Source organism: Alosa sapidissima, chromosome 12 (assembly GCF_018492685.1).
Source record: "Alosa sapidissima isolate fAloSap1 chromosome 12, fAloSap1.pri, whole genome shotgun sequence".
Taxonomy (NCBI): Eukaryota; Metazoa; Chordata; class Actinopteri; order Clupeiformes; family Clupeidae; genus Alosa; species Alosa sapidissima.
The window spans coordinates 6765001-6786280 of NC_055968.1; the positions used below are offsets into that span (position 1 = coordinate 6765001).

Consider the following 21280-nt stretch of genomic DNA (forward strand, 5'->3'; position numbering starts at 1 on the left):
TTTGTCAATGTTATATAACATTTTAGAGGACTAACAGGCTACAGTAGGCGCCCTATCTCATAAGATTCCATAATAGAATTTTTACATATAAGAGGGAGTGGGGGGGCACCGTGAGCACTGAGCGAGCGGGTAGGCCTACGAGTAGTGAGTTGCTTTCTATGGAAAAAAGATGGTTACAGCAAAAAAGCTGTCGGTGGCTAAAAATAGAAAAAGACAGAGGGAAAAGGAGATGGCATGTCAAGGGATGCGACATCAGTTAAATAAGTGGATGGTGAAAGGCAACAGGTAGGATTTAAAGTGTGACGTCTGTGCTTGGAGGCTTGCAAATATTCATGTTAAGAGACTAGCGTTTGTTAAGCATATGCCGATTGAAACATAGCTTATTCCATTCAGATAGCTAGGTGGCTACCATGCTCGTACTGCACTTTTAATGGCAAACAAAAATGTCACGCTAGCAATAACTCATTACATGTTTCCATATCCCAACTATGAAGGCTCCTTGTAATAACTTACTATTGTGTTGTCAATGTGGCGCAAACAAACAAGGCTAGAGTTGGATCAGCCTTATCCTTTGTAACAGCCGGCAACAGGACGTTATGAGAACCGTTTAGACTCTCTTAAAGTGACAATGCACCATTTATTAATACTTCCTCAAGTTAAACTTCAAATTGGCAGCATTTCTTTAACAAAAAATATATTTAATAAACACTAATAGTGTAAATTATTGGCATTTTGTTTACTTGTTGCCTAGTTGTGCCTAGTTGTTTGTGTTTCTTTTTTTTTTTGGAAGGCGGGGGGGCGCCAATATTGTTGTTGCATACCCCCAGGTAGCTGCGCCCCTGGCCCTAATGCTGAGTGAGCTCATCTTGCTTTATGCTTCTCCCACTGCAGTCTAAAACTCTTACACAAATGCTTGTTTGCTTCGATCAAGATGTATTAGTTAGCCATAAATGACCAACAGTATTGTCCAGTTTTTATCAAGAATGTGTGCTTGCTCTCTTGGCATTCATCCTCCAGGTAGTAATTTGTCAGTGTTGTGTGTCAGTGAGCTAATTTGTCTCAATTGCATTGTATTTGGGCAACACGGTAACATGGCGTGTTTCATCAAGTTTTGATGTCACACCGATCAGATTAATTAGAGTTGTTGACACTTTGCTCTACCAGTCGAGTTACAGGAACCCATGCTTGTATTAGAGTTACAGGAACCCATGCTAGTATTAGAGCATATACATGAACACTTCATAACTGCAAATACTTAAATGCATACATACCATGAATCATCAATGCACTTAAATAGCACTAGCATAAGCATCTGTCTATAAGCATAAACATACATTAGATCTATATGCTCTTATGACTCTTTTCCTGTTACTGCCACAGGAGTCAGAGGTCACCCGGCTGAAGACTAAGATCTCCAGCATGGAGCGCGGGGCCGAGCTTAGGAGTCTCTCACAGAGCGTGGGGCTCCCCCTTCCAGAGAGAGGGGCCCACACCCCAGCCCCCAGGCCCTGGGCAACGGACAGGGACGACAGCACCGGGGATCTGCCCTTCAGCACACGGGCCGGTGAGCAGACCCATCTGAGCCCCAGACGACTGGCCGAAAACAAAGCAGACAAGGCACAAGGCAGCCCCCGGGATGGCTTGCTCAGGATGAGCCTGTTCACTGGACACGGGACACCTTGAAGTATCCACGTGAGTGGAAAACACACGGCTCTCCTGCTCTACATTTTAGGTCTGAACTGCACCCAAATTTTCTGTTTTTTTTCTGTCGTATTTCCTGAGAAATTGTAGTGGAAGAGCCTCAAATTGCTTTAGAGGTGGCGCTTCAGAGCGTATCTATCAACTATTCAGGCCTTGAATGAAAAGGATTTGGATCATTGCCAGATCTCCATAGTAACTTTTGTAAGCATTGAAAAAACAGATAATTTACAATAAATAACTGAAAAAAATGAACAAGAACCTCAAAGAACTGAGTTGTTTTATTGATTGCCCTTTGTTTCCTGAGTCCAGAATGTGGTCCACCTACAGTTATGCAATGCAGTGCATTGGGGCCTTGACAAAAGAACTTGTAGTGACATTCCTTCCTCTAATTAGACATCTAATGCATGGAAATCAGGCTGCTGGCACAAGGCCCTGAGAACAAATCTGCAGCCCTCCAGTACATCCAGTATCATGGCTGCTCTTTCTTCTCCTCTGTGGCGCACAGAGGAACCCAAATCCCCCAAACCAGACCAGTGGCTGGGCCTCTATCCCAGCCCAGTCAAAGCCACAGTGGGTTGTGCTGTGGCCGTGAGATGAGAGCCCAGGGAGATTCCGGACCAGGAGGGGGGTGATGCTGTGTGTGTGTGTGTGTGTGTGTGTGTGTGTGTGTGTGTGTGTGTGTGTGTGTGTGTGTGTGTGTGTGTGTGAGAGAGAGGGAGAGAGAGAGAGAGAGTGCATGTGAGCTCATGTCTTTGTGTGTGTCTGTATGTGTGTCACTGAATGAGTGTGTGTGTGTGTGTGTCTGTGAGAGAAAGAATGTGTGTGTGTGTGTGTGTGTGTGTCTGGTGTGTGTGTGTGTGTGTTTGAAGACACCACACTCAACATAGTTCCTCTGAGGGGCTACATTGGGCTGCAGAGCCGTAACAGACATTTTGAGGTGAGCGAGAAAAATGAAACTTTCAGAGAGAACTGAGAGCGTGCAGGGCCTTTTGAACTGAAATGTAAACGAGCACACACACACATACTCAGACACGCACACACATGCACACACACACACACTCAGACACGCACACACACGCACATAACATGACTCACTTTCTTCACCAGTGCTCTGCTCTCAGTCCTCTTAGTAACAGTCTCTTTGGTGCTTCACTATGGAGAATGACAACAAGCACAGAGTTAGTATTAGTTGTGGTATAGGCAGAGGCTAAAGTTATGGCAGTGGTGGCTGCTGCTGATCTGGTGAAACGTGGCACTACCCGCTTGGCAGCGGAGAGCCGGGCATTAGCATGGCTGTGCTGTACAAGAGGCCCGGGCAGGAAATGAGTGCGGAGCGAGGCAACATCTGGGGGCCATTCAGCCCTGATGCGTCGTCCAAATCCTCCGCCCCCAACCCCTTCCCCCCACTCCTCCCTCAACCTCCGTCCTCTTTAGAGGATGCTTACTGGAAGAGTCATCAGTGTTATCATCTCCAGGAGCGCACTTACCACAGCACAGCACCTTGCCTCCTGTGAGCGCCGGCGATACAAGATGAGAGCATTTCTATTCCCTCCTCAGCGGTCCGGCCTGCGCTAGGAGTGGACTCTCTACAGCCCCCCTCACCACACTCCTCGAGGTGAGAGAGTCGACGGGGCTAATAGAACTGCCCTGCCGCGTTGCGCTCTGACCTGTTATGGCCTACCCTGCCCTCCTTTTCTCTGCTACTGGCCTCCTTGGCAGTTGAGCTGAGCACCTTGGGAGGGGTGTGAACCACTGTGCCCCAGCCTGCAATTGGTTGGGCGTGCAGCACAAGCGTTGCTCTGCTCTGCTCTGCTCTGCTCAGCGGGCGGCGAGTGCCAGAGTAAGTTTCCACTGCACTGCCGCAGGCTCAGAGCTGGCTTTGCGCAGGCTCCACTCCTTCCTAGCCTTCCCTATCGAGTCAAAATAAGAGCTCTGGTGAAATCATGGGCCTATATGCAACAGGAACCATGCGTTATGTAACGGTGCAGTAGTTGAGAAAAGTGTAGCGCTAGAGTATGACAGTAATTCAGCCAAAGATAGAGAGGTAAATGTTGATGAGCGGCGGCACACTAGCAACATTCCATTCCTGTCTTCCGTCTGTTTACACTTAGCAAACGCTTCTGTCCACAGCGACTTACAAAAAGGGGCCAATCAAAGTGCAGGGCGACAAGGACGTGTTAGTGCTGCAATAAGTACTCCTCACATAGAATCGAGTACACTACACTGTAACCCTGACCTGAAGACAGTGTGTGAGTGTGTGTGTGCGTATGTGTTTACGTGTGTGTGAATGAGGATGGATGTTGAATTTGTATTTGAGCATGTGTGCACGAAAAATGTGTTGATTCTGTTCTAAGTTTTGTCTGTCAGCCTTTGAGGCTGTCTGTGTATACACATTGCTTCTGACTATTTGAGCACCATTTCTTTTTTTTATTTTTGTGAGGTGTGACTTTCTGTGTGCGTGTGTCTGTATGCCTATGTGTGTGTGTGTGTCTGTGTGTGTGTGTGTGTGTGTGTGTGTGTGTGTGTGTGTGTGTGTGTGTGTGTGTGTGTGTGCATGTGTGTATGTGTCTGTTTGTCTGTCTGTGTGTGTTTGTAAGGGTGGGTCTCGGCGTGCTGAAAACAATGGCCAAAACTGCTGAGGCTGCTCAGAGGGGTTTAGCAGGCTGCTTTGCTCACTCACCCCTGGCAAGTGCCGATGCTCAGTCATCCGAAGGCCGGAGCGTCAGAAGCCTCTCCCCACTGCCACCCTGGCATGCGCCACAAACCCACCAGGGACAACCAGGGCCGGATCCTGAAATAACCTCAGGGCCCACCTCATGCTGTACCCTCAGGTAAGAGATAGGTGCTCTGGGGGCCTCTGAGTGTGGAAGTAAACAGAAAGAGACGCACTCTGGAGTATTATGGTCTTGATTTACTGGAAGCAAGTCAGTAGATGCATGCGTTTCAGCTCTAAGCCATCTTTAGCGTTTTGAATTAAGAGAGAGTATACACATGAGAATGCATCTCCTGTTGTTTAGTATCACAGTTGTTCTTTATTCACTCCTGAAGACTCTTTTTATACTTGGAGTTGAGCGCACCTGCTTTTTCTTGTTGGGATTCCCAGTGAAATGGTATAAGCCGTTTAAGTTTTTTTTTATACTTTTTAATACTTTTTTTTATTTGTAATTGTGGTAACAGCTATTAGCCAAAATATCTTAAATGTTTTCAGAATCTCCCCCATCCACTGGGCGCCAGTGGGCTAATGCAGGTCACATTCACACTAGGCCCTACTGATTCATGCAAACGTCATCTTAGATCACAAGTCATTGTGTGTTTTTTTTTAAATAGTTAATATTTTTCTGTTAAGACAATAGGATCAGGTTGATGTATTACTGCAAGATTACTTATTATAGGAAGAAGGAAGTCAGTGGTCAGAAAACTGAGCTATAATGCGAGATTGGAGAAGCCGTCTTAGACTTGTGTGCATTTATTTTAGGAGCACTCTCAGACTCAGTGAAGAAGAGACGCATGTGCAAAAAGGTGTGTTCTGTGAATAGCCCAGTGTATACGGTGTGGGTGGGTGGAGTATTAGGTGTTTGTTGCAGCAGTGTTAATTTCGTCAGACGAGAGGAGAGGAAATATGTTCGTCAACTACCTTTTTTTTTCATGACTAAGACGAGACGATGACGAGACGGCAGTAATGTCCTGAAACACTGACTAAGACTATCTTAAGATGCATTATAGTTGACGAACAAAGGCGAGACTAAAATGTTTTGCATGAAATAAAAACTAAGATAAAATCTCCCTTCATGTTCGTCTACAAAATGAGAAGACAGAATATCTAGCTGTTATGTTTTCAAAATATTCCGAGTTTATACGCAACAGCTTTCCTGGAGGTTAGTCGTGCTGCTGCTGCAACCCTGTGGCTGCAACACGAAACTACATGGAACAAGAACACTGGAGATTTCTGCCAGAGTTAGCAAGCTAACTACCTAAGCTTTATGCCACAGTGCTACATACCCAGAAGTTGAAGCTTCTCTCATACAAATTAACATCCCCCAGAATGTCCATACGAAAATGTTCAGCATGTAATGTCAACTATTCATCTAGTTAGACTGATGATGCAAAGTTTGCTAGCAAGTAAGCTAATATGGAAAGTTCGCTATCAAGTTAGCTATGGCTAAGATGGAGAGTCTGTTTGGGGAATGTGTTGTGTTTGGGCGCATATCGCCATCTAGCGAGGCGGAGTAAAACATTAATAGTTTGGCCTACAACAGTGTTTCTCAAACTCTTTCAGTTTCAGGACCACTTAAATAACCCTAGCTAAAAAAAACTATACTATACTATACTTCAACAGTAGCCTATAATTAGTCTACACAATAGGCCTACTCACTGAACCACCTTGCTTATTGTCTTTACACTTTGCTTATTGTGTCAGAGGATTCATACTCTATGATTTAAATTGGCATATCTTACATAGACAGTGTTGCAGAACTGTTTGGATTTACATACAAGTTATATTGCAAACAACTCATCTATATTATATTTTACCACGTCTGCTCGCGGACCACTTGGGATAGCTTGCAGACCACCAATGATCCCCCGGACCACACTTTGAGAAACACTGGTCTACGAATATGACAGTGGTCCAGTCAAATCTTTTACTGTCTATGGTCAAATCCCAGCCGAGCTATATAACTGTAGCTCGACTTACCTGTGCATGTAAACATACTGACTGACAAAAAATCAGAATGAGTAATTATAACAGACGAGTAGTCCTGTGGACACACAATGTTGTTGGACAATTGAGATGTGTGAAACACTATTTGACTCAAATGGTAATCAGAAATAATTTGTTATAAAAAAAAGACTAAAATGTGTTGACTAAAACTGACTAAGACTAAGATACCTTTAGTTTTCTTTTGACTAAAACTAGACTAAAATGACGAGACTTTTAGTCGACTAAAACTTGACTAACAAAAATGATATTTGAATGACTAAATATGACAAAGACTAAAAAGGACATTTCGTCACAAGACTAAGACTAAGACTAAATTAAAAATAGGTGATAAAATTAACACTATGTTGCAGTTAGCTTTCTCTCTCAGAAAGTTATGAGTGACACAAATCACATGAGTGAAGAAAGTTCCCTGTTTAGACGACTTCTCTTAGATTCCTTTTGGTCTGAGTCACTGTGGTTGTGAGTGAGTGACTAAGACTGTCCAGACATGCTCGTTAAACTGGCTTCCTAGAGATTTTCCCTCCAGTTAAAAACACTATTCTAGTTGTCATGTACACGAGTAGTATACATAAAAGTAGTACAAGTACAATACAAACAAAACACAACACAATGAGTTTGTGAGGCGGAGATGAGTACTCTCTCTCTCACACACACACACACACAGAATCTTACAAAAACTCTTTGTTCCTCTTTTGACTTCATACATTTTCCAACAAATATCTGTCACTTACACACAGGCGATGCAAGAACTGTTGTGGGATTTCTTCCCCACTTTGTAAGATGCCTTAAGGATTACTGCCGCATCCTTGTAGGGCAGTCTCACTCAAATGCAGATTAAGCTGCGTGCAGAGGCCATGTGGCAGCTCTGAGGAGATCTGCGGGGAATATTAAAAGGAAAGCCCCCTCACTGGCTCTTCTCTCTTCTTTAAGACCTGACCACCTGGCATAGGATTCTAATTGCTTAACGGCTCTATTGTGATGTCATCAGCCCATGTTAAGTCTATGGGGAAATGTTGAGTAGTTTTTATTATAGTTTAAAAAGTATAAAAGTTACAAAGCTGAAAAATACATAGCACCCATGTCCAGCCACAGAGGCCTTCTTCTGGTACACAGGTGGAGAAGGGCACAGTGTGTGTGTGTGTGTGTGTGTGTGTGAGAGAGAGAGAGAGAGAGAGAGAGAGCATGCTTGTATAGGTGTGTTGTGTATTGTATATATACTGTAATAATAGAGAGCTGCAGAAGTACACAAGAGCTACCACAATATGTGAGTTTGTTCTTTCACTCTTTCTGTCTCTGTCTCTCTCTCTCTTGCATGCTACATTATTATTATACTATGGATTACAGCTGAGCTAAACACTCCCTCGTAGACTCATTATGGATAACTGCAAGGTGTGGCAGCTTAAAGAATGCATGGGAATGCAGCCCTACCTGTACTCACGTGTTGTCGTGTTTGTGGGTCTGGAAAGTCTTCAGCTATGCTCTCTGACTTTTTATTAAACTGTAAAAAAAAACTAGGTTGGATTTCACAAACATCCAGTGTGTGCTTGTTAGTATTCATGCACCAAATTTCTCATAGCTCAAGTCCACTTTGAAACAACCAGACATTTGTATTCCTCACTCTATATATGATATAATGTAGGGGATATTTCCCTATCATCCACTGTAATGCTAATTCAATCCTGAGATACAGCCTGAATGTATATTAGCCTACTTCAAAAGCTGAAGTGCATCATGCAGCCATTGCTCTGTTTATGTCTAGATTAGTTTACATGATTTATGCTCATATCCCCAGGAGACCTGGCACTCTAATTGAATTGGCACAGAGGAGAGGCAAGATCTTTTTATAGATAGACACTGAAACACTGCAAATCTTTTTTCTTTTTTCTTATCTTTTTTAGCCAACTTTTTACTTCTACTCCTTACATTTTCACACAATTACCTGTACTTTCTACTGCTTACATTTTAAAAATAGCCTTGTTACTCCTATTTCATTTTGGCTTGTTTTCATTCCGGCTTGTCATCGTTAAAAAAAAACCTATCCAGATAAATTGCTCCATCCGGATAGAGTGAATTTGATTGTGGTTGGATGAAAAGTATAAACATATACCATTCCGACACCCTATTGGTTTGTACGTGATCCTTCGCACCTGCACATGACACAAATAACGTCACACTCACACAAATAACGTCACACAGCAAGGACGTAGACTTATGTAGTCAAGTACAAAGATGTCCATGGCAGAGACTCAAGAGAACTTGAGTGAAATGTCCCAACCAAGCATCAGCGAGGAGGTTGGTATCCAGGAAGACCAGCCAACCCTTGTACATCCCTGGCCGTTCATTTTCAATGGGCATATATGCGGCTGAAACAGGTAGTCTAGTGCATCCAACATTTTTCAACATGAACATTTTAATAGATTATAGTCATTATGACCTTTAGAAAAATGTTTTTTTGGGGAGGTTGGGTAGTGCACTATAGGCTCCTGTGGCGCGTCCTGAGCTTTTGTCCTTAATGCCATTTTTCCCCTTACATTACTTTTACTTTTATACTTTAAGTAGTTTTGAAACCAGCACTTTTACACTATTACTTCAGTAAAAAGCTTGAGTTGATACTTCAACTTCTACAGAAGTATTTTTAAACCCTACTATTGCTTTTAAAAAATGCTTAAGTATTCAGAAGTACAAGTATGCGTCCTTTTTAATGTATTGTAATGTAATGTTTATTTGGTCATTACAGTAATAGGATATACATAATTTGGTCACTCATAGGACTTACATCCAACAAAAACATTTTACCTATTTTCATAACCTTGCAACTGTTCAAATGGATGCAATAATATAATTTAAATCATTCTCTGTTCACAAACTCTGTTTAAATCATTCTCTGTTCACAAATCTAAAAACATTTTAACTGCCAAATACAAAACCAGATAAGTCATTTTTGAGTAGATTATTTATTGTTTAATGATGTACACTAAATATCTAGCTATGTGGTGAATGTCAGGTGTCTAATTTCATTCCAATTTCACAATGATCATGGAGGATAACCTGGTTAACACCAGAGCATTTCTCAAGTCTCAATTGCAAAAAGGTCTGTGTAGTTCTCCCATGCTACATGGAGAATGTTTTGATAAAGAATCTATTAGGTTCGTGTAGTTCTCCCAGGCTACATGGAAGATGTCCTGATGAAGAATCTATTGCAAACAGGTTCGTGTAGTTCTCCCAGACTACATGGAGGATGTTCTGATGAAGAATCTATTGTCACCATCATTATCACAGCCAATTCAGCCAAGTTCAAATTGGACTATTGGAAAAAAATTAACTTCAAGATGGTCAATCGCATTATTGCATTCAAAGACTCAAATGTGGTTAAAAGTAAGGCATACAGACATGCTCATTTCAAATGTAGTGGAGTCAAAAGTACAGTATTTGTCTTTCAAATGTAGTGGAGTAAAGTCTCAAAATATATTAATACTCAAGTAGGCCTACAGATACTCAAAAATCATACTTAGGCTATACAGTAATCAAGTAAATGTATGTAGGCTACTTAGTTAGTGTCCACCGCAGTTCATTACTGGAACTTTTGACACCTCTGATGACAGAGTGGCCACATGAATGCATGTTGATGAGAGAGAGACTTCACAATAAAGACGAAGAAAGACTGCTGGGATGCTGTGCGAAGGGTGTGTTACGCACAAAGTTTCGGCAGCATGCAGAAGTTAAGTCGTTCTGTGTAGAATGGCGTGCCATTGGCCAGTGACAAGCCTCTCCCCTGACAGCGCCTAACTGTATAAATCGGAAGAGCGTACAATGTTTTGGTGCAGACTCTGGACTACACAGCAGCAGCAGCGCCCCACAACATCTGCCCACATCAGACCGAGAGACGGATCCAGCAACCCTTCACAAAACAAACTAACAGGTAATACATAACATCACAGTTGATACAGACAAGCTGCATGTGTTAGCTTACATGTCAATGAAAAGAGCTCAGGTTTGATCGGTTTTGTCTGGTCCCATATAAGGCCTAACGTTTATTTTATACGACAACTTTTACTTATAAAATTCTGCAATTTATTTGCAGCAAGATTTGGAAAATCTTGTCTCATCGTTAGTAGCCTGCTACACTCGCAAATAAACTTGGATTGTGCTGCATAGACTACCAGTTGCGCTTTGCACCAAGAGTTTTTTTTTTATGGCATTGGCATTGTTGCCGTATTATGTAACAGTTGTAGCATTTTTCCCTTTGCAAAGCTCAGCGAAGAGTCGCTCTGCACACTTTCTAAACGCGTGAGTAGGGAACTCACTTTTTTAGTAGTCTACTTTACTGATTGTATGTGTTATATAGGCTGTGTCTTTTGGCAACTGATTTGTTCAGTTCCTCATATCAGTAGGCTATTTTATCGAGGCTATACGAAACCTACTCGTAGCCTATAATGTTACCGGTCTACTTACCACTCGTTCTTAAATGCATCTGTTTACGAAAAAAAAATCTTAATAATAGGCTACGAGTTTGACTAAATTGTAGCACTGAACTCAGAAAAAAGGTATGCCCGGAAAATCAACAGGATAAAAAGTCCCTTGTAGTTTTTTTTTACATGCATGTAGGCCTAAGGACTCGCAGATGAGTCATAGTCAGACCACGAACTTTTGAAGCGATTTTCAAAGACGCCAGACACGCACGAACGTTGGGGTAAATGGTTTCACATGGAAACCGATGAAGGTTACTGACTTGTCCACAAATGAAGTATGGCATTGGGAAGAGGTGGCATTCTTTGCCTGCAATGTTCCAATTTACTCTAAACCCACAAATGTTTACATGTGTTAAATGTTATTGCATGTTGCTTCATTTGAAAAACACTTTAGGTTCTGTCCTGTCTTGAAACTGACAGAAAAAATGTTAGAGAGAGCAAGGGACCATCTGTGTCTGTGCCACTGGGAAAGCTCTTTTGAGAAAACCATACACATACCCACTTTTGTTGACCCACCCTTTATGTCACTAAGAATGGTTGTTTACCTTGAGTAAATACAACTAAATTGCACAGGGCATTTGCAAATACAACCAAAATACAATTCTGTGAACCATATTGTCTACATGAAGGTATGGCAAAAAGGTCAAGCTCAGTTTTTATGAATACTTACTTAATTGCGGGCTGGTGACATTTAGTTGAATGTGGACTTTGTTCTACTATTGTATCAGCCATGCACAGTTTGTTTTGAGAGTAAATAAGCACCTGTGCACAGTCTGGCCCTTCTGGGCGTTGTATTTCATTGTGAGAGTGTGTGATTATTCCAAAGTGTTGACAGCCTGAGGGAAGAAAAACAACATAAACAAGGTCAGATAATTGCTTTTACAAAGTTATGGTAACTAGGACATTGTCTTATTAGACAGGTTGCGGATATAGAGTAATCTGTTGATTTCAAGCTAAATGGCATTTGTCCCTTGGCATGTAGGCTAGGTTTTCATAGCAATTGAACATTTACCTTTGCTCCACCACATGGGAAAAGCCACGATAAAAATAGAAACAACGATCCTTAGGAGACTAGGGATGGGTTTCCAAAGTCTAATCAATCCGCTGGCCGTACGAATGCTGTCCTTTTATAACCCGTGATGTACGACGATTCAGCATTTCCCCCCTCTGTCCCTGTCTAGCACGTTGAAGCACCATGGTTTTCCACAAAGAGTTCCAGACAGCTGGGAAGGAGCCCGGTTTGCAGGTGTGGCGGGTGGAGAAGATGGACCTGAAGCCCGTGCCAAAGCAGCTCTATGGAAACTTCTACACTGGGGATGCCTACATCCTCCTCTACACCACCTCCGCCCCCTCCTACTACATCCACATGTGGATGGGTGAGTCTGCACTCTACTTGCCTGCCCCGATTCTGCCTAGTTGAGGGCAGACAAGGCATTCTCTGCAGGAAGAGATGAAGGCTCTGTTTCCCATCATAATCTTGACCACAAGTTCCTGTTTGGAAACTAGTTCACTTGCTTTTCTTGAACCCTCTATCACACAGACACTGTTCTATTTCCTTTAGCAACTGTTTCGGATGTTTCGTGTGTGTGTGTGTGTGTGTGCGTGTTGGGGGTAAATTTGTGTAGTGTGTCAACATATACATGTTAACCAAAGGGGCCAATAGATCTTTTTCTTCACCGAATCATTGACATGTATATGTTGACACACTACACAAATTTACATGTATATGTTGACACACTACACAAATTTACCCCCAACACGCACACACACACACACACAAACACACACACACACACACACACACACACACACACACACACACGCACACACGCGCACGTAGCACATGCACACAAACTCAGCCCTCAGGTCTTGTGTTGATGTTTGATGTTGGTGCCCTAGGTAATGAGTGCTCCCAGGATGAGAGTGGAGCTGCTGCCATCTTTGCCACCCAGCTGGATGACTCCCTGGGAGGTGGCCCAGTTCAGTTCCGGGAGGTCCAGAACAATGAGTCTCTCACCTTCCTGGGCTATTTTAAGTCTGGGATCAAATACAAGGTTAGAAACATAGTACTTAGTTGTCACAGTAACATATTTTTCAAAAGTGGTTATTCATAGTCAATGTAAAGACTTATTGATTTAACCACGCTAACTCAAACCCAAAGTTTGTCTTTTGTGTAACTCAAATGCGTAGCAATTCATATATACATGGAGATCCAGTGTTTTTCACTGGAAGGAGTACATGGTGGACCATTTTTGAAAGAATGAAGATATACTTAAGAAATGGTTATTTGAAGGGTGTTAAGCTATTTAAGGAAATGAAAGAAGAAGAATGAGGAAGTGGTTCAATTTCATTAGAGATAGTCTGAAGTGTAACTCACAGTAAAAATACCAGAGATGCAAAGTGTCAAGCATTTGATAAATTATCAGTGCAGAAAACAATCAATTGCCTACTCTGTTTTTGTCAGGTCCAGGTGCCATAAAATACAAATAATTAATAGATTTCTTTGAATCTGGTTTGTTTTTGCAAGCTTGTACAGCTCATCATGAAGGCAACATAATTAAAGCCTTGACATTGAGGCCTTCACCCAGTAGACTATTTCAGGAACATTTCAAAAGGGTCTTCTTGTTAGATCTATTTGTATGGGAAGTGTGCCCTCCTGTTCTTCTCAAACTCCCCATAGGCGGTGTTACCATGGTGAGTTTGAACTGGTGGCGTAGTTGAGGTTGAGCACATCTGTGTTGCATTTCTCTCCGCTAATTAGATATACATTTGGCAAGTGAGCAGGAAAGCAGTGTAGTGAGGCAGGTACTGTAGCTTATACTGGTGAATGGGCTTCTGGTTTCCTGTTTTCCCTGCCTGACAAAGCCTTTTTTTTTTTTATTTATTGGACTAGAGTCAGCGCCATCTTTCCATTATGTGCTTTGTGCAGAACTGGGGAAAAGTCACACGAACACACTAGGAGTAAAGTAATCTCCTGAGGGGAGACACTGCTAACCTTGAGCGATCTCGTGTTTGTGCTTGAGTGTGTGTGTGTATCTATGTGTATGAGAGAGAGAGAGTGTCTGTTACAGAGCTGCTAACCACAGTAATGTTTTCTGGTCAGGACACAGGAAGCACATCTACCTACTAATAGAACATTCTGTTATGAATGTGGTGACAAGACACACGCTACATTTCTTTATGTTTATAGATCTACATCAGTAAATGTAGAGTTAGTCAACAGGCATTCCTTTATAATGATTGAGTTGCATGTTGTGTCCTTGAGCTTAGCTTTGACCCTCACATCTGTCCGCACTGTTGCTCCCCTTCGCCTAACCTCGCACAGAAAGGTGGGGTGGCGTCTGGCTTCCAGCATGTGGTGACCAACGACATGAACGTGAAACGCCTGCTGCACATCAAAGGCCGTCGGGCCATCAGGGCAGCAGAGGTCAACATGGCCTGGGCCAGCTTTAACCGCGGAGACTGCTTCATCATCGACCTGGGCAAGGTATACAGACACAATGAGAGGAGTTAAAGCATGCATAATCCATTCTTGCATTTGCTACAGATGACACTTGTAAAGCCTTGTTTAAATCAGACAAAATCTGGGATATTTTATTTCCTTCTTTCTCTTATGTTTACATTGCTGGAAATTGGAATGTCAACTGTAATGTTTTCTACTTATATGGTTATACCAGGATTATGGGGCTGATCAGAGAGAAGACAAGCACTTGTATTTATATACGTGTCAGTGCTTTTGTAAATTAAACTGTTAACTTTAATGGGCAAATTGTTAATGATGTCTATTTAGTCAGGTTATGTGCTTTACCACTAAAACCATAGGGTTGGGGCTGTGACTGCAACTATCAGCTAGCCTTGTGGCTATATTGTGAATGATTTCAGGGTTACTGGTGGTATCTTTAACACTTTTAACCCACAGGATATCTACCAGTGGTGTGGCAGCGAGTGCAACCGCTTTGAGCGTCTGAAGGCCTCCCAAGTGGCAATCGACATTCGTGACAACGAGCGGAATGGACGTGCCAAGCTTCAGATGGTAGAGGAAGGAGGCGAGCCGCAGCCCATCATTGATGTAAGCGTGCGTGGAGATGTGGTTGGTGCAGAACAGGAAATGGCACCAAAGCACATTGCAGATTTCCTAGTCTGTCTCTCTCTCTATATATATAGACTAGGAAATTGTGCTAAAACTTTGTAAAAGTTTAAGACGCTGTAGATGCCAAATGGTAGTACAGCACAACAAAAAGGAGAGACCAAAGCCATGAAGTCTCAGAGAAATTATAATCTGATAGGTGTTCTCAATAGTCACAGAATTATGAAAGCCCCTGGATATGCACTGCGTTTCAGCTTGAATTCTTCTTCAGGCTTTGGCATAAAGTAGATGCATTTTGTTAATGTCTCAACAGCTTGCATGATTACAGACTCCTGGCTTTGCACTGCTTAGAGATGAACAAGCGAGTTAGAGCTAAATTGTTAGAGAGGACAAAACCTGCCGTCTAAGTCCAAGCCATCCTCTCTGATTTGATCATAGCCGATCATCAGGCTCCTTTCATGGGAAATCCTTGTGTTTATTTTTAGGCACTCGGGCCCAAGCCTGCTATCCCAGCAGGAACTCCTGACGATGAGAATGCTGACAGAGCCAACAAGAAGGGTGTTCTCTATATGGTATGACTGTGCACTTTCTTTCTAACATTGATGCCATACTGTTTAGGGAGTACTTCAGAATATGTATTGATGTGTGAATGCAGTTGTATATGTCTACAGTATATATGAAGAAGGTATAAATGGCATGGATGTGCACTTTTTTGTGCCCACTATTTATGGACATGTACTTGCTGTTGTGTATAGTTCGTACAATGAATAATTATACTCTCACAATCTATATCTACCATTATACAGTGAATCTGTTAGTCACCTCCTCAGGAAAATAAAGTGTCTCTGAAACACCTTCTCTGTGCTGTAGATCTCCGATGCTGCAGGCTCCATGAAGTCCTCTCTGGTGGCCCAGGCCAGCCCCTTCAAACAGGAAATGCTCTCACCCAGCGAGTGCTACATTCTGGACAACGGTGCGGACAGCAAGATCTTCCTATGGAAAGGTAAAGAAGAGACAAGACACTGATTTAAAAACTCTGGACTTACACTATTTCAGCTAATGTCAGAACAAACTGTGGTAAACTGTTGTTGCAAGTGCTTTATATGAGAATCAGCTCACTTTTTATATTAGCCAGATTGACAACTGAGTATTGTGTTTGTATGTTTTTTTCCCCTCTCTTACAAACTCAAAGACATATTCCAACTGTCTGCAAGTGGACATGACAGTGCAGAATTGAACTGAACAAAATTAAATGGAATAAACTCTTGAATCCCCCTTCATAGGACCAACTGCGAGCACTGCTGAGAGGAAGGCTGCCATGAAGGCTGCTGAGCAGTTCATCAAAGAGAAGAACTACTCCAAGAACACCCAGGTACAACACACAGCTAAACCTTATTTAGCTTCTTATTTTCACCAACATTATTCCAATGAAATATCTGTTTTGAGATCATACATGATTTCACTGTGCTTGTACTTGGATTCAACAGTGGTTGGTCCTGAGTGTTGTCTCTGAGACTTGATCTATCCTCTTCCGGGTTATGTGTATAGATCCAAGTGATGCCGGCTGGTGGAGAGACCACCCTTTTCAAGCAGTTCTTCTCCAACTGGAAGGACAAGGACCAGACCACTGGCCCTAGCCAGGCCTACACCATTGGGCGCATTGCCCGCGTCGAGCAGATCCCCTTCGACACCTCCACTCTCCACTCCAACAAAGCCATGGCAGCCCAGCATGGCATGGTGGATGATGGCTCTGGGAAAGTCCAGGTAAAAATGACCACAGCACAGATTTGCAACAACACACTTCTCTTACTGTTGCTTCATGCACTTCTGTTTCTGTTGCTTTACTGGTACAGGAAGGTGTTACAACACCATGGCCATGAGTTCCGTTTCCCAGGCAGCTTGGACGGTTGACTGTTTATTACTTTAGCTAAAATTGTCTGTTGTGGAAATTAAATAGCAGCTAATCATTTTAAATGAATGATATCACCTATTTTGGATGATGTCCATATAAGATTAAACCACACATCTCAAATCACAAAAATTAAACAGGCCCACCCCCACCCCCACATTTCTAAATGAATAAATGCAGTCTCATGTATAGAGTTGCTGTTGGTTCTCCCTCAGATCTGGCGCGTGGAGGGAGGGGAGAAGACTCCCGTGGACCCGTCCAGCTATGGCCAGTTCTTTGGAGGAGACTGCTATCTGATCCTCTACTCGTACCGCACGGGAGGGCGCGACCAGCACATCATCTACACATGGTCAGTGTTCATCCAGACCAACAGAGGGCACTGTAATTAGAATGCAACATTTTCCTTACGACTGATGTAGGTTAGCCAAAAATTGTTAAGGCGGAGCAAGATATTTCACCAGGAGCCACTTCCGGGAACCCGGATCGCACGAGGGGGGGGGGGGGCAAAATCCCCCTTTATGCAGAGCAGAGGCAGACTGCTCCATTGAAGTCTATAGGCATAGCTCAGAATTTTACCACATATGCTAAGATCTTGGTTCTATAGAGTTAGGAATGTGAATTTTGGACACATTTTCATGATCCTCAAACCCTTCTGGACATTTCAGGTACATTTTTGAGCATTTCAGTCTAGAGAAAATCGACCTTATATCAGGTGTGCGCCGGTTATTTATGCCGCTGCTGTTGGCCGGTTGCAACGTACGCTCATCAATACGTCATCAACGCGCCTCTTTATGCAGACAGGATTCGATCCCCATTTCGCGCCCATAGACATGAACTACGACAAAGTATCTTGCTCCGCCTTAACAATCTTTGGGTTAGCTAACCAAATTGCAAATCACCAACTGAATGAATGCTGTTTCAACCATCCTCAGTGGTTTGGGGTTGGGGTTTGTTGTTGGAAATTTAAAGTGGTCTTGGTGTACGATTTTCATTTGCTTCTTGTGCTTTTAGGCAAGGCCTGAAGTGCACTCAGGATGAGTTGGCCGCCTCTGCCTTCCTGACCGTTAAACTGGATGACTCAATGGGCGGGGCTCCTGTCCAGGTCAGTGTCATTAGACATAAAAGGCTTTCAACTGGACATAAGAATCTTATGAAGTTTAATGATGAAATGTTCAGGTTTTAACTCTGCTGTGACCTTTCACAGGTGCGTGTCACTCAGGGCCAAGAGCCCACCCACCTGATGAGCCTGTTCAAGGGCAAGCCAATGATCATCCACCTGGGCGGGACTTCCCGTAAGGGGGGGCAGAGCCGTGCTGGGAGCACCCGCCTCTTCCACATCCGCCAGGGCACCACCCGTGCCACCCGTGCAGTGGAGGTGAGTCTCACCCAAATCCTCCCCACCCTCCACATCTGGACATCACCATCAGGACTAATGCTCTACTGTGCAGGCCACAGATATCAACTATCAGTGGGGATCATCTGGATAGAATTACATTTAGCTTTCAGAAGTTTCACCATGAAGTGCTTCTCATATGATCTTGGACACATAGTCAGCATCTTTCTCCTCTTTTGACAGTACATAAGCACATAAATTGCACCTTTGTTTAAATTGTGTACTTCTGCCAAATGCTTTTCCTTCTCTCTGAAATTTTTCCGAATGTTCGTGTCATTTCTGGACGTTTACTTTGACATTGTTTCCCACTTAGCATCGCTGTAGGAAAGAAACAGCTTTTTTCTTACGACTCATTGCTGTTTAATTTAACTCACAGCCTTTGTGTGTGTAGACAAAAGATAAGAATAGGACTAAATATGTCATGTCATGTCATGTCATCTCTCTCTCTCCCTCTCTCTCTCTCTCTCTCTCTCTCTCTCTCTCTCTCTCTCTCTCTCTATCTCTCTCTCTTCCTCCCTCTTTGCCTGAACCCTTTTATCCGTGTGCAGGTGGAGCCCTCTGCTGCCTTCCTGAACACCAACGATGTGTTTGTGCTGAAGACGGCCGACTCCATGTTCCTGTGGAGGGGCGTGGGCGCCACAGAGGAGGAGATGGCCGCGGCCAAACATGTCACCAGCTTCCTGGGAGGAAGTGCCACTGAGGTGGCAGAGGGCAAGGAGCCTGGTGAGTGGCTCCCGAGAGACCCTGATCCCAAGATCAGGCTGTTTATAAAATAACCCACCAGAACAGAGCATGTGGCAACCTCTGTTGTTTTAAACATTTGTCAGGCAAATGTAGAAATATGTAAATCATACCAAAAATGTAGTTGAAATGAAATAGCAAAAATAGCACAGATGTTACACATCTTGTTAAATTGTTGTTAAATTGATGTGACGTTGGTGTTATGTTAAGTGTCTTCCGATTATACCACTCTCAATCAAATTATTAAATACTACTGACAATATGATGGCAATATTAACGGAGGAACTCCACTGATTCAGACACTTTTTAGATGCACAGCTGCGTGTCTGTTTGCTGAAGAGAAAAACTAAAAATGCTATTATAATTAGTGTCATTGTTATCATCCCTTTTCAGCTGCATTCTGGTCTGCCTTGGGTGGGAAGAGCGACTATCAGAACTCTCGGTCTCTTCAGAAGACAGTGAAGCCCCCACGCCTCTTTGGCTGCTCCAACAAAACAGGACGCCTCATTGTGAGTTGGAAAATGATGGAGCTATGTACTTGCCCTTTTGGTTTCTAATGATAGCAGCCATGGCAAACATTCTCTCCAAGCTCTAGACCTTCTCCACCATTTCACTTTCACAATTTGTGACTGTTTGTCATTTCTATTCATATCCTCTTCACATCGTTTCCTTTCTCAGGCTGAGGAGGTCCCTGGAGATTTCAATCAGTCAGATTTGGCCACTGATGACGTGATGCTCCTGGATACCTGGGAGCAGGTGGGTTTGTGTCCTTGTGTGCTAGGGCCAAGACGTTAAAGCAGCACTGTAGTTATTTTACCTTAATAGCGACTTCACAGTCATTATGATGCTACCCTGACTTATGATATGGAGAATGGAGTCTCTGGCATTGCACTATGTGACACCTGGCATTGCACTATGTGACACCTGGCATTGCATTTTGTACAATTCTTACGGGTAGGGGCATCATCCTTTTTGTTGACTTTTTATGAATTGGTATAATGGCTACCCAGTACATTGAAAACTGACGAAAAGGAATTAATTGTTACTTCAAGGAGTCTGTTGTGTTCAAACTGCTCATTTTGTTGACATGAAATGTTTCATCTGAAGTTTATTTGAAATGATATTTTTGGATTCCAAACCAAGTCAGGCATTCTGGAGCTGACATTTTTTCACCTTTCTACAGATCTTCCTCTGGATTGGCAATGAGGCTAATGAAGTGGAGAGAACTGGATCGGCTAAAATTGGTGAATAATTGCCTCTGTTTGCACATCCACAGTTTTATAGTATTGTGATACTTGATCTTTTCTCATACCCCTAGGCCTAGCTGATATTTCTGTAGTTGAGCTCATCTAAAAGCACTTCCCTTTTATCACCATCTAAACTAAAAAAAGATATGAAAATACAACCTAAGGGTATCTTAAGCAAACATTTTCTTGTTGGGACTGGTAGTAGATAAATCCCACAGGATACTGAGTGACAACATTCCTGTTTTTCCTTTCAGCCAAAGAGTATGTGGACTCTGATCCCTCTGGCCGGCACGGAACTCCTATCGTCACCATCAAGCAGGGCGCCGAGCCGCCAACCTTCACCGGCTGGTTCCAGGCCTGGGACGCCAAAATGTGGGACACTGACCCTCTGGAGCGCATTCGGGCTCGGTTCTAAAGCTCTTAAACCCTCACCCTCAGCACACCCCAGCCCCACCCACCCCGCATGGCCAAGCCCCCACCCCAACCACTCCTGCTCTCTTCATTATCCAGAGCTAAAGAGATCTGCAGGAACTCGACTGCAGCTGGACCCTCAAGGTTAAAACAGTGCCTTACACCTAAAGTTTCCATGCAGTAACACTGCTGGAAAGGCGGTATACATACACTTGTTTTTACTTTGTTTTTTATATACAGGATATATATATATTTTAGCTAGTTCATGTGATAAGGGCCAAAACCAGAACACATGAAGTATTAAATGTGGCCTTTTCAGGATTTTTACAGTAGTTTATGTCGTGCATGTTTCTCCAACAGTTTTTAAACACTCCAAAAAATGATTGAAATGAACACGTCATGGTGCTTAAATGCATTCAGTGTATTAAGGATGTATAACATCACTCAAAGGTGATTTCTGGCCACTGTGCAGTTTCTTCTCATGTACCTTGTTTTTTTTTTTTCTTTTTTTTTTAAGAAAATGTATCAGATTTTTTAAATCATGTAACAGTAGCAGATTTGTAATAAAAAACAAACTGCATTTTGCTACATGTGTCTGTGTT

The 21280-nt window shown here is 42.9% G+C and overlaps 2 protein-coding genes and 1 long non-coding RNA gene across 6 annotated transcripts in view; 2 read left to right on the forward strand and 1 right to left on the reverse strand.

Annotated features, from left to right (window-relative positions):
• LOC121724902 (coiled-coil domain-containing protein 18-like) overlaps positions 1-1955 on the forward strand; it is a 57154-nt gene extending 55199 nt beyond the window's left edge. For all 4 annotated transcript variants that reach the window (XM_042111817.1, XM_042111819.1, XM_042111820.1 and 1 more), the window contains exon 26: positions 1381-1955. In XM_042111817.1, coding sequence (XP_041967751.1) covers positions 1381-1683 — 303 coding nt within the window. In that variant the 3' untranslated portion in view covers positions 1684-1955. The remainder of the gene's footprint in view (positions 1-1380) is intronic.
• Positions 1956-2491: 536 nt separating this feature from the next.
• Positions 2492-7327, reverse strand: LOC121724932. Its single transcript, XR_006035336.1, has 4 exons — positions 7153-7327; positions 4382-4558; positions 3189-3611; positions 2492-2853 (listed from the first exon to the last, which is right to left on the reverse strand). It is a non-coding gene; the product is annotated as an uncharacterized LOC121724932 (long non-coding RNA).
• A 2869-nt stretch (positions 7328-10196) lies between these two features.
• Positions 10197-21266, forward strand: scinla (scinderin like a). Its single transcript, XM_042111838.1, has 17 exons — positions 10197-10340; positions 12072-12266; positions 12790-12944; positions 14216-14377; positions 14810-14959; positions 15463-15549; positions 15848-15980; positions 16261-16349; positions 16526-16741; positions 17102-17235; positions 17898-17988; positions 18091-18261; positions 18828-19002; positions 19414-19529; positions 19699-19776; positions 20204-20264; positions 20522-21266. Exons 2-17 carry the CDS (start codon positions 12086-12088, stop codon positions 20680-20682), a joined length of 2160 nt encoding a protein of 719 aa, XP_041967772.1. The 5' UTR covers positions 10197-10340; positions 12072-12085; the 3' UTR covers positions 20683-21266.
• The last annotated feature ends 14 nt before the right edge of the window (positions 21267-21280 follow it).